General features: G+C 44.4%; 1 protein-coding gene across 1 annotated transcript in view; it reads right to left on the bottom strand.

Moving 5' to 3' along the window:
• sympk (symplekin) overlaps positions 1-13030 on the bottom strand; it is a 35420-nt gene that overhangs the window by 10315 nt on the left and 12075 nt on the right. The window contains exons 12-19 of the mRNA XM_080753071.1: positions 12392-12596; positions 9803-9953; positions 5571-5806; positions 4094-4175; positions 3594-3707; positions 2356-2503; positions 1177-1337; positions 506-614 (exon numbers count right to left, since the gene is read on the bottom strand). Coding sequence (XP_080609197.1) covers positions 506-614; positions 1177-1337; positions 2356-2503; positions 3594-3707; positions 4094-4175; positions 5571-5806; positions 9803-9953; positions 12392-12596 — 1206 coding nt within the window. The remainder of the gene's footprint in view (positions 1-505; positions 615-1176; positions 1338-2355; positions 2504-3593; positions 3708-4093; positions 4176-5570; positions 5807-9802; positions 9954-12391; positions 12597-13030) is intronic.

Here is a 13030-nt window from a genome sequence, read left to right as displayed (position 1 = left end):
TTTCAGGCCGTGACCCCTGAAATAATCATATATGAACTGGGGACCCCTGACAAGCACTAAGAGTTGAGGAATTTTGTATAACACGGTTTTATTGTGAAAATAGCAGATCTACATGCTCACAACACCTCGCGTTGTGAGCATGTAGATCTGCTATTTTCACAATTTCTGCCTCTAATATTTGACAATTTGGCCAATGTTTAATTTGTCATTTCAGAGGTATTAACAAAATCAATAACCAAAGACAATGCATAGCTATTTTTTCCAGGACCTTCCAGGACCCTTGATCAATTCCAAAACTTTTCCAGTACTGGAAAAATATTTTTCTAATTTCAAAATATTTCCAGGAATTTCATGACCGTGGGAACCCTCCATTCAGGAAATAGAATAGAACATCAAAGTAACTTGTTATTGGCGCTCAGGTGGCGCAGCGGTAAAGAGCCTGTCCCACCACATGTGCTGTTGTAACCTTTATGGGTGAGGATTTGGAGACACCGTGTTATTGTACCTTTATCGGTGAGGATGTGCAGACATCGAGTGACCAGCGTCTCTGCTCCTTTGGGACAGTTCTCCACCAGCAGGAGGAGGTCAGGAGAGTTCATCCCCATCCCACGGATCTGCAACACAGCAGGGACACAACCAGGGTTCACTATAGTATGACAGCTAATTCACATTTAGTCATAGTCATATCATAGTCTTCTACTGAAATGCTTTAGTTCTAGTCTAGTTTTAGTTGAACAATTTGTATTTTGGCAGGCATTGATGGTGCCGTATGGATGGCTGATTTTACACTTGGTTGCATGCTGAAAATAGACAATCTACGGCCCTCTTCTAGCGCCACCATGAGGCCGATTCTTGCACAACACATTTTTGGACACTGCTTCTACAAATGTTGCCCTAAAATCACACAAATCGGCACACAGTATGTCTACACTCATCTCATCAACATGGATCTGTCCCATATAACGCCACCATCAGGCCAATTCTTCCAAACACATTTTTGGACACTGCTCCTAAACATTTTTCCCTGACGGTCGCTTATCTCCCGATTAGGGAGTCTTACTGGTTTAGTCTTACTCATCATAGCTTAGTTTCTATTTAGTTTTGGCAGTGGAAGAAAAGGTAGTCGATGGACATTTTTCGTCCCCCAAAATCAACCCTGTGTGTGAGTGAGCTTACAGGATGCTCGATGACGCGCAGCACGCTGCGCTTGATGTCCGCGATGGCCTCGGTGTAGACGGAGGCCAGCTCATGGACCAGCCGGTGGTTCAGGGGCAGCAGGGACAAGTAGAGGAAGAGACACTGTCTCACCGTGTCCTCTGTCCACGGGGCGGCCACCTCTGTGTCACCATACACACACACACACACGCACGCACGCACGCACGCACACGCACACGCACACGCACACGCACACACACACACACACACACACACACACACACACACACACACACACACACACACACACACACACACGCACGCACACAGAAAGAAAGAAAATTGTTAGAAACAGAAAATACATAAGCAATTTAGACCCAGGGTTCCCACGGTCATGAAATTCCTGGAAATATTTTGAAATTACTGGAAAAGTTTTGGAATTGATCAAGGGTCCTGGAAGGTCCTGGAAAAAATAGTTATGCATTGTCTTTGGTTATTGATTTTGTTAATACCTCTGAAATGACAAATTAAAATTGTCAAATATTAGAGGCAGAAATGTGAAAATAGCAGATCTAAACATGTAGATCGGCTATTTTCAATAGAACCGTGTTATACAAAATTCCTCAACTCTCAGTGTTCGTCAGGGGGGGGGGGGGGGTCCCCAGTTAAAACATGATTATTTCGGGGGTCACAGCCTGAAAAGGTTGAGAACCACTGGCATACACTACCTGTCTTTGGGCATTGCGCATAGGAGTAAGCCACCTGTTATTGAGCTGAATTGTTATATAGTCCTGGAAATCGGGTTAAATATTCTGGAAAAGCTTTGGAAAAGTTTTGGAAATTAATTGGTAAAAATGTGTGGGAAACCTGTAGACCGGTTCAATATAGAAACATCAACTTTCACAATTTATTTCATACGTTTTTTTTTCAGAAATCTGTTTCGTGTCTGCTATTTTTGCGATTATGTTAGATTGTTTGCCAAGGCTATAGAGGATGCCAGGTTGAAAGTGGTTAAAAGATGACTGACTTCTGCATACACAGAAGTCCTTGTAGCTCAGCTATTGTTTGAATTTTGAAAAGTAACAGTTTTGGAACATAACATAAGGCTTCCACACGACAGCAGTGACATTTAAAGTGTATTAACTTTGAGGACATTCTAATGGGGTCCTCCTCCAGACAGGGGAAACATCTCATCCACACCTGTGTCTTTGTCGGCTCCAAACAGCAGAGAAGGAGGGTTGGGATGGACCAGGAGCTGCATGTAGTTCAGAGCAAACTTCTCGATGTAGTCTCTCAGCTGCTCCTTCTCATACATGCGCTTGATGAAGGCCAGGGCTGTGGTGCGCACCTTCACAGAAAAACACGCACGCACACGCACGCACACGCACACACACACACACACACACACACACACACACACACACACACACACACACACACACACACAGGGTAACCGTAATGCTCAACTTAATCTTTTTCCCCCGCTGACCTCACGCCGGCCACTCGGTGGGTCCGTTCTGGTATTCTTGTATTTGTTTTACTGAAGATAAGGTCAGGAATAACTTTAGGGCTATTCATAGTTTTTACTGGGGTTAAGATTAGGAAGAGGGTTAGGTTTTGGCACCGTTTCACTGAGGTTAACACTTTTGCTGCCCCTTACTTTGAAGGGATGCTTGGTGCCTTGGTGCGGCGCCACTAACTCCGTAGGCCGCTGCTATTATTTTGAAGGGCCGGGCAGGGTTGTTTTTGCGCAGATGGATTATCACTTGACTTCAACGTTTACGTCATCTAGTCACATGACAGTGTGGGCCTAGTTTTAGTTGAAAAATTTGTATTTTGGCAGGCATTGATGGTGCCGTATGGATGGCTGATTGTACACTTGGTTGCATGCTGAAAATAGAAAAGGAAAGTAACATGGCCGCGCCCAGCCGAGTGCAGTTTGTACTATAAACATGCCAGCCTTGGGATCAAAATGTATTTTTTTTTAGTAAATTAAGTCTCTTTTTGGGTCTCTCAATGGATTTACTATGGAGGAGCTTCACTTCGCGTGCACGCCCAACATGCGCTGTAAACAAATCGCTGGCATTACCGATGTGGGCTGCACCGGAGCGGCGTATAGTAAGTCATAATACTTTTACTGTAAATACAGTAAGATTGACGGAGAGCGCTGTCAACAGCACCATGATATTAACCATTTAAATGACAGTGAGGAATGTCAACGTTAGCATAAGTGTTACAGTTAGGAATAAGGGTAGGTTTAACCGTTTAGGCATAGTTTACCAAGGTTATGTTTAGGAATACCAGGCAGAGACCATTCTACCTCTCAGGGCCTCAGCACGCAGAGACATCAGGAATAACTCAGGGAAACTCGGGCCTTGGCAATCAATAAGTTAAGTGCTTTGGGAGGCATCATGGACACCGGTATATGAACATCTCACCTTCTCCTTGTCATGAGAGCTGAGGTCCAGGAGAACATGAAGGTACTGGAACTGTTTAGACGGCCGCTTGACGATCAGCTCCTTCAGAGTCGTCATGCCCAGGTAAACCCGCGACTGAAACAAACGCACGTAAGGCCAGTAAAAAAAGAGTTAGGAGAGAATACAGCTGTAGTGTTAATACAAGTTGGTATAATATGGTAGTACTGGTAGCGGTAATAATTGATTGATTGCTTGCTTTTATTTGGTGAAAAGAGCACAGAGCACTTTCCAATGTGAGTCAATGCATCACCGAGGATAGAAAGACTGACGGCTTATTTCCCTTGCTGTCCTCAACAAAGAAACATGTGACAAACAACATCAAAACATGGCTATACAAAACATCCCATCTCTAAACAATAAAAGTGTGCATATTATGTCTGCACTGCCCAATATACAATTATCTGTTCTAGTAGCAGTATTCAAAGTAATACTGGTAGTGGTTAAATGAAGAACTTTCATACCTCGTCCTCGCAGTATCTCCGGATCACCTCCAGAGCAGACTCTGTGATGATGGGAGCCTCCAGCACCAACTTAGTGAACAGCCTAGAAGAACACATGTTACGTGTTATTTCACATGGGTTTTTAAACAGCCTAGAAGAACACATGTTACGTGTTATTTCACATGGGTTTTTAAACAGCCTAGAAGAACACATGTTACGTGTTATTTCACATGGGTTTTTAAACAGCCTAGAAGAACACATGTTACGTGTTATTTCACATGGGTTTTTAAACAGCCTAGGACAGCAGTTCTCAACCTTTTCAGGTCGCGACCTCCAGAATAATCATATCTTAACACTTCTACTGCCTCTTGCTTTGAAGGGATCCTTGGTGCCGCGCTGTTTCCTCCGTAGGCCGCCGCTATTATTTTGAAGGGTCGGGCGGGGTTGTTTTTGCGCAGATGGATTATCACTTGACTTCAACGTTTACGTCATCTAGTCACATGACAGTGTGGGCCCAGAAAAGTGTCATGGCCGTGCCCAGCCGAGTGCAGTTTGTACTGTAAACATGCCAGCCTTGGGATCAAAATATCTCTTTTTAACCCTTTAAATGAGGACTGTCAAAGGCAGCAGAAGTGTTAACTGGGGACCCCTCACCCGCACCCTGATGAGCACTAAGAGTTGAGGCATTACATTTTGTACAAAAACAGTTCTATTGTGAAAATAGCAGATCTACATGCTCACATGCATTTGGGTCTTCATCCGTAATCAATGGTGGTACAGTACATTTATTGTAATCAAATTATTGTCTTAGGAATGCGACAAAACACAAACATTTTTGGGGGTGAACTACTACTAGGGTTCCCACACATTTTTACCAATTAATTTCCAAAACTTTTCCAGAATATTTAACCCAATTTCCAGGACTATATAACAATAATTCAGCTCAATAACAAGTCGCTTACCCCTATGCACAATGCCCAACGACAGGTAGTGTATGCCAGTGGTTCTAAACCTTTTCAGGCTGTGACCCCCAAAATAATCATATTTTAACTGGGGACCCTGACCCTGACGAGCACTAAGAGTTGAGGAATTTTGTACACATTTCTATTGTGAAAATAGCAGATCTACATGCTCACAACGCCTCGCAACGCGAGGCGTTGTGAGCATGTAGATCGGCTATTTTCACAATTTCTGCCTCTAATATTTGACAATTTGGCCCATGTTTAATTTGTCATTTCAGAGGCATTAACAAAATCAATAACCAAAAACAATGCATAGCTATTTTTTCCAGGACCCTTGATCAATTCCAAAACTTTTCCAGTACTGGATTTTATTTTTTTTCTTTCTAATTTCAAAATATTTCCAGGGATTTCATAAACTACTCCTTTTATTTTTCCAGTCCCATTGAGAGAACACTCTCTCTCTCTCTCTCTCTCTCTCTCTCTCTCTCTCTGTCTCTCTCTCTGTCTCTCTCTCTCTCTCCGTCTCTCCGTCTCACCCGTCCTTCTGCTCGGGTTTCTCCTGCAGGCCAGACAGCAGGGTGTAGAGGCAGTGGTCGTAGCTGTCCAGCAGGCCGTGGGGCATCATGCTCAGGTAGCTGCTGTACTCGTGGTAGAGCAGGGAGAAGGCCAGCTCGCTGCGCCCACGGATGTCCTCCAGCACGTAGCCCAGCACGTCCTCCTTCATCAGACCCTGGAACTGAGTGACCAGCCTGGACAGCAGCTTCACGCGCACCTGGAGAGGAGGGAGGGATGGGACCATAAGCCATGTTATCGTTTATCGTGATAAAAATAATAAAACACTCACGTTTTTTACACTATTAGTTCTATTTATAGTGGCTCATAGGAATAGACTATGTGACAACCAGGAATAGTTTGGTGACCACCGGAGACTCGGTTGACGGCCGGAATTTAGACGGCACCCGGGAGCAGGTTGGGTTAGCGCCCCAGCCTGTGTCTTCCGTGAGGAAGAAGCCCAACAAATCCACGGTGAGGCCTTTAGGAGGGCCATTCAACTGCAGCAGCTGAATGGAATGTTTGGATTGGGGTCTGGTGCAACGCACAGGTTCTGAACCTGGTGAGAGCAGGAGAGGACCTGGTAAGACGTAGGAGGAGCCCGGCCAGGAGTCAACCCATAGAGCCTAGTTCTTCCACGCGCCAGAATGGCTCCCCAATCCTGGCAGAGTAGTTCCGGTGCTGCACATTGAGTGACCCTGTCTTTCCCTAATAGGACTGATCGTGGATAGCTACTGGGACGTAAGTCGGGACTTGATCAACCCCGGCTGGGTCACCTGGGCGAGGGTGTATGATGTTGCGAGACCCGAAACACCCGTCGACCCCAGGCTACATCACTGATGATACGTCCCAGCTGCATCCTTGTGATGTTTTTTACACTATTAGTTCTATTTATAGTGGCTCATAGGAATAGACTATGTGACAACCAGGAATAGTTTGGTGACCACCGGAGACTCGGTTGACGGCCGGAATTTAGACGGCACCCGGGAGCAGGTTGGGTTAGCGCCCCAGCCTGTGTCTTCCGTGAGGAAGAAGCCCAACAAATCCACGGTGAGGCCTTTAGGAGGGCCATTCAACTGCAGCAGCTGAATGGAATGTTTGGATTGGGGTCTGGTGCAACGCACAGGTTCTGAACCTGGTGAGAGCAGGAGAGGACCTGGTAAGACGTAGGAGGAGCCCGGCCAGGAGTCAACCCATAGAGCCTAGTTCTTCCACGCGCCAGAATGGCTCCCCAATCCTGGCAGAGTAGTTCCGGTGCTGCACATTGAGTGACCCTGTCTTTCCCTAATAGGACTGATCGTGGATAGCTACTGGGACGTAAGTCGGGACTTGATCAACCCCGGCTGGGTCACCTGGGCGAGGGTGTATGATGTTGCGAGACCCGAAACACCCGTCGACCCCAGGCTACATCACTGATGATACGTCCCAGCTGCATCCTTGTGATGTTTTTTACACTATTAGTTCTATTTATAGTGGCTCATAGGAATAGACTATGTGACAACCAGGAATAGTTTGGTGACCACCGGAGACTCGGTTGACGGCCGGAATTTAGACGGCACCCGGGAGCAGGTTGGGTTAGCGCCCCAGCCTGTGTCTTCCGTGAGGAAGAAGCCCAACAAATCCACGGTGAGGCCTTTAGGAGGGCCATTCAACTGCAGCAGCTGAATGGAATGTTTGGATTGGGGTCTGGTGCAACGCACAGGTTCTGAACCTGGTGAGAGCAGGAGAGGACCTGGTAAGACGTAGGAGGAGCCCGGCCAGGAGTCAACCCATAGAGCCTAGTTCTTCCACGCGCCAGAATGGCTCCCCAATCCTGGCAGAGTAGTTCCGGTGCTGCACATTGAGTGACCCTGTCTTTCCCTAATAGGACTGATCGTGGATAGCTACTGGGACGTAAGTCGGGACTTGATCAACCCCGGCTGGGTCACCTGGGCGAGGGTGTATGATGTTGCGAGACCCGAAACACCCGTCGACCCCAGGCTACATCACTGATGATACGTCCCAGCTGCATCCTTGTGATGTTTTTTACACTACCCTATCGTGGAGATTTAATTCTCAGGGTTCCCACACATTTTTACCAATTAATTTCCAAAACGTTTCCAGAATATTTAACCCGATTTCTAGGACTATATAACAATAATTCAGCTCAATAACAAGTTGCTTACTCCTATGAGCAATGCCCAAAGACACTGGTTCTCAAACTTTTCAGGCCGTGACCCCCGAAATAATCATATTTTAACTGGGGACCCGGGCACCCTGACGAGCACTGAGTTGAGGAATTTTGTTTAACACGGTTTCATGGTGAAAATAGCCGATCTACATGCATGTAGATCTGCTATTTTCACAATTTCTGCCTCTAATATTTGACAATTTGGCCAATGTTTCATTTGTCATTTCAGAGGTATTAACAAAATCAATAACCAAAGACAATGCACAGCTAATTTTTCCAGGATCTTCCAGGACCCTTGATCAATTCCAAAACTTTTCCAGTACTGGAAAAATATTTTTCTAATTTCAAAATATTTCCAGGAATTTCATGACAGTGGGAACCCTGAATTATCCACAATACGATTCATCGTGATATCGTCCTCCTCTGCCTGTTTCAGAGGATTAAACTAATTAAAACATGTATTTTCGGGGGAAAACCCCCGTTTTGCAATGTAACTACTGTACTTTTTTGTTCCTTTTTTATTAATATCGCGTAGATGTTTTTCTTTTGGTACTTTAAATAGCAATAATGAGGCTATGAAAAATCTTATCTCCCCATTCACTTCCATTATAAAAATAGTCTGCCCTGGTTTTTCTGTCCCACTGGGATTAAACTAATTAAAACATGTATTTTTGGGGGAAACCCCCTGTTTTGCAATGTAACTACTGTACTTTTTTGTTCCTTTTTTATTAATATCACGTAGACGTTTTTCTTTTGGAACTTTAAATAGCAATAATGAGGCTATGAAAAAAAAATTCCCCCCATTCACTTCCATTATAAAAAAACAATCTGCCCTGGCTTTTTTGTCCCACCTAGTAACAGAGCAAAATGGGGCGGGATTTGACAAAGAGTGGATTCACCTTTTATTTGCCGAGCGGCATATCCAGTACCACTTAAACCCTCTATAATTGGTAAAAGGTACTTATAATATACATACTTGATACAGTCTACCAAATCTCTGCCAAAAAAAAGCTCACGACGCGTCGTGTTGTGAGCATGTTGCGACGTTTTTGGGGGGTAAATAAAAAACCCTGCAAAAGCGTGAAACCCACCTTCCAGATTGGAAATCTTCGAAAACGCTCTGCCTCACGTCTCAAAGTGAACGGGGGGAAAAACGGGCGATCTCATGGCTAGGGATGGAGCTTGTTAATTCTGTATTGATAATCAGTAATAGCTAAAGTATAAAATAATCCCAGGTCTTAAAGGGAGTTAACCATATTTTATACGTTGGCTATTAACCCATTTAGGCCTAACCTATAGTTAGGCCCAAATCAGAAATTAGCATACAAAAACAAATATGTTGATACATACTGTACATGTACTGTAAGCCCCTCCCATACACTAAAATGTGTACCCGGCCTGAATGGGTTAACTCATTTAGGCCTAGAATTATTGAATGCTTTAACCAGTGAAAAATAGCAGATATACAAGCTCACAGCACGGCACCGAGTGCCGCGCTGCGAGCTTGTAGATCTGCTATTTTTGAAAAAGTTGTGAAAATGTGTGCAAATCTTTGAATATATGTATTTTCAAAGCTAACGTGTGTAACTCAAATTTTGCTTCTGGGTGGTCCCTGGAACTAAATATTTTGAGATGGGGGTCCGTGGCCAAATAAATATCATTTTGGGGTCCTTCACATGAAAAGGTTTGAGAACCACTGGCATAGTAGTCTCTCAAGAACAGACTAACTGAGCTCCATTTAAAAGTGAAAAGGACCTTTTCTTTGACGATGGCTGGCCAGATTGCTGACATAGAAACATAGATTTTTCAAAAAACCTTAGAAGGATTCAAAAGACACTTATGGAATCGGGTCAAAATTCTAATGTTCACAATTTTTTCAAAAATAGATCTACAAGCTCGCAGCGCGGCACTCGGTGCCGCGCTGTGAGCTTGTATATCTGCTATTTTTCAATAGTTAAAAAGCATAAAATAATGATACACAATAATGTGTACCCGTTCTAAATGGCTATTAAAATATACAGGCTCGCTGCAAGCGTGGGGCCTTACGTGCGACATGCCGCTCTGTGCGATGCTCTTCTCGGAGTGCAGGATGCGTTGCACCGCCATGGAGGTCAGCCTCTCCAGCTGGCTGTCAGTCAGGGCCTGCACCACGTCAGACAGACGGAACACCTTCTTCTTGCCACCGGCGCCGGCCATTCTGCACAGAGATGTTTATTATTGTTATTACAGGGTTCCCACACATTTTTACCAATTCATTTCCAAAACTTTTCCAAAACTTTTTCCAGAATATTTAACCTACAAGCCCACAAAGTGTTGCGCTTGCTATGCGTTGTGAGCTTGTAGGTCTGCTGTTTTCAGACATATTTGTGACGTCAGTCGCAAGCGCCGGAAAATAAGAAATACACATAAAAGAAAGATAGAACTTTCACTAAAAATAGAAAAGAATAGGAATCCAGGAGGTGATGAGGTAGTATGTTTCTTGCAGCTTTATTCAAAGAAGCATCAAAAACAAAGTCCAGGATAACGGCATAGAATCAAGTAGAAAAGGACACAGGGTCCTAAAAGCACTGACCTCGCCTCACGGCGGCCAGGCTCAACTGAGTCCCAACATCAAGAATAAAGTGACCTTAAATGCAGTATGAATACACAAAGTCATGGTCTAACCAGACAGACAGTTTGGTCACACAGGAGGCAAGACGTTAATCAAAGGACAGGGTGACAACAATAGATCAAGTGAAGTTTACATCAAAGTAGCCTACTGATTGATCAGCATTTATGTAGTCTAAGTGTGATCTCCTCCACAGTCACAGCAGGTTGCAATCAACATAGGACAGACAGACATGACACCTCAATTGGGAAACAGTGCCAGTTGTTCTGTTGTAAGCTAGTTCAAATATTAACAAACTATAGTTTTACAGTTCAGATCTTACCGTGTGTAGCATATTAATATTAAACAAAATACATACATTTGTTTAAACAGAAACCTATTTATCAGCGAGCACAAAAGGAAGAGCGAGTGGATCTTTAACCCACACCGGCACCATGACAAGCACTAAGAGTTGAGGAATTTTGTATAACACGGTTCTATTATGAAAATAGCAGATCTACATGCTCACAACGCCTCGCAAACGTTTCCAAAACTTTTCCAGAATATTTAACCCAATTTCCAGGACTATAGAACGATAATTCAGCTCAATAACAGGTCGCTTACTCCTATGCGCAATGCCCAAAGACAGGTAGTGTATGCCAGTGGTTCTCAACCTTTTCAGGCCGTGACCCCCGAAATAATCATGTTTTAACTGGGGACCCCGGTACCCTGACGAGCACTAAGAGTTGAGGAATTTTGTATAACACAGTGAAAATAGCCGATCTACATGCTCACAACGGCTCGAGGCGTTGTGAGCATGTAGATCTGCTATTTTCACAATTTCAGCCTCTATATATTTGACAATTTGGCCCATGTTTAATTTGTCATTTCAGAGGTATTAACAAAATCAATAACCAAAGACAATGCATAGCTATTTTTTCCAGGACCTTCCAGGACCCTTGATAAATTCCAAAACTTTTCCAGTACTGGAAAAATATTTTTCTAATTTCAAAACATTTCCAGGAATTTCATGACCGTGGGAACCTTGTTATTATTATTATTATATTATTACCGGCATTACGGACAAACATGGGCCGTGGGGGCAAGAGTTTTATGAAAAGATTGATTGATTGAATACTTTATTAGCAGTTTGCAAAGACGAACACAGGAAAGTACAATATGCGTTGTCCATGTGTTATTGTGGTGACCTGAACACAAATGCTACCGAGTACTGAGACGCCCATAGCCTAGGGGGACGGTCCCATAGCCTGGCGGGCTATAACCATGGCGGCAGCTGTGTCACCATGAAATGAAAACGCTAATAAAAACCTTGGAATTGGGGAAAATTTGAAACAGGCTTGGCAGTTGGGTCAGGTTTGTTCACATTCAGATCAATTGCTAAACGACTGAGGTGAACCAGGCATGGATCAGACATCTGGGTGACACCCAGACCCAGAGCTACCCCAGCGGGAATCGAACCCAGGACCTTTGAGTAGGGGTGGGCGATATGGAAAAATACAATATCACAATATTTTCCCAAGTTGTATCACGATACACAATTTTATCACGATTCTTTTTCACGTTGGTTTTTATGGTTATTTTTCAAATTACTTGACAAAAACAATACTCTCTGGGTTCCTTTTGGGAGGTCTAAACTGAACTTTACAAGTATGTAACTCTGACAGTATACAAATGAAACCAAATGGACCCTTACGGGTCCATTTGGTTTCATTTGTATACTGACAGAGTTAAGTGGAGACCTTGACATTTGAAAGTTTGAGAACTGATCATTTTGACCAAAATGCAGGTTTAAATTGAATTCTGCAATGAATCTCTGTATTAACGATTAAACAGGATTTTTTACAAGGCTCCCTCAATTGTATCACGATATATACGATACATCGTGGAGACATTGTATCATCTCAACAATAATGATCACCATATCACCCACCCCTACCTTTGAGGCGACAGCGCCACCGTGCCCCTGATTGCCTACATAGTAAATTGTAAATACAGAATGGAGTTGTTTATTTTGTTGCTCCTCTTACTTGGTCTGTGCCGAGGGCAGGATGGGTTCAGGGACCCTCTTGAGCGGAGCGGCTTGGGGCTTGTCCGAGTAGCCCCCCACCACGGAGATGGCCTGGCCCGTCAGCACGGGCACCTTGCGCTTGATCAGCGCCTCCTTGATGGCAGAGTCCTCCTCCATCGCCTCCTTCCCAGCGTCCTCATCTCGCGCTCTGCACTGCTCCAGGCCTGCAGGGGGCGCAGGAGGGGTTGACAGCGTTAACTCACTGCCATATGACGAGTTTGACCAGTTATTAAGGTCTGTCCAAAGTGCAAGTGACGAGTTTGACAAGTTCATATTTTTATACCAGTAAGACTCCCTAATCGGGAGATAAGCGACCGTCAGGTCGCATGTACAGTATGCACAATTGGCAAGCAACCTCACGGTGGCGCTAGAAGAGGGGCATGTGAGAAATCAGGGGCGGAGGTTGTGGTTTGCCAGCCAAGGAGTGTGTGTAAAAAGTTTGGCATGGATAGAGGCAACGGTGCCGGAGATAAGAGTAGGGCCAAAAGTGTGACGTGACGGAGGGGACAGACAGCCGGTGGAGGTTTTCATAGTAACTTGCGACCTAACGGACACAATCATTGAACCCATTTAGGACGGGAACGCATCCGTGTCACTC

This window comes from Nannobrachium achirus, assembly GCF_963921795.1.
Source record: "Nannobrachium achirus genome assembly, chromosome: 22".
In the NCBI taxonomy this organism is placed as follows: domain Eukaryota; kingdom Metazoa; phylum Chordata; class Actinopteri; order Myctophiformes; family Myctophidae; genus Nannobrachium; species Nannobrachium achirus.
The sequence above is the reverse complement of the archived record's forward strand: the minus strand, read 5'-3'. Positions and strand labels throughout refer to the sequence as shown.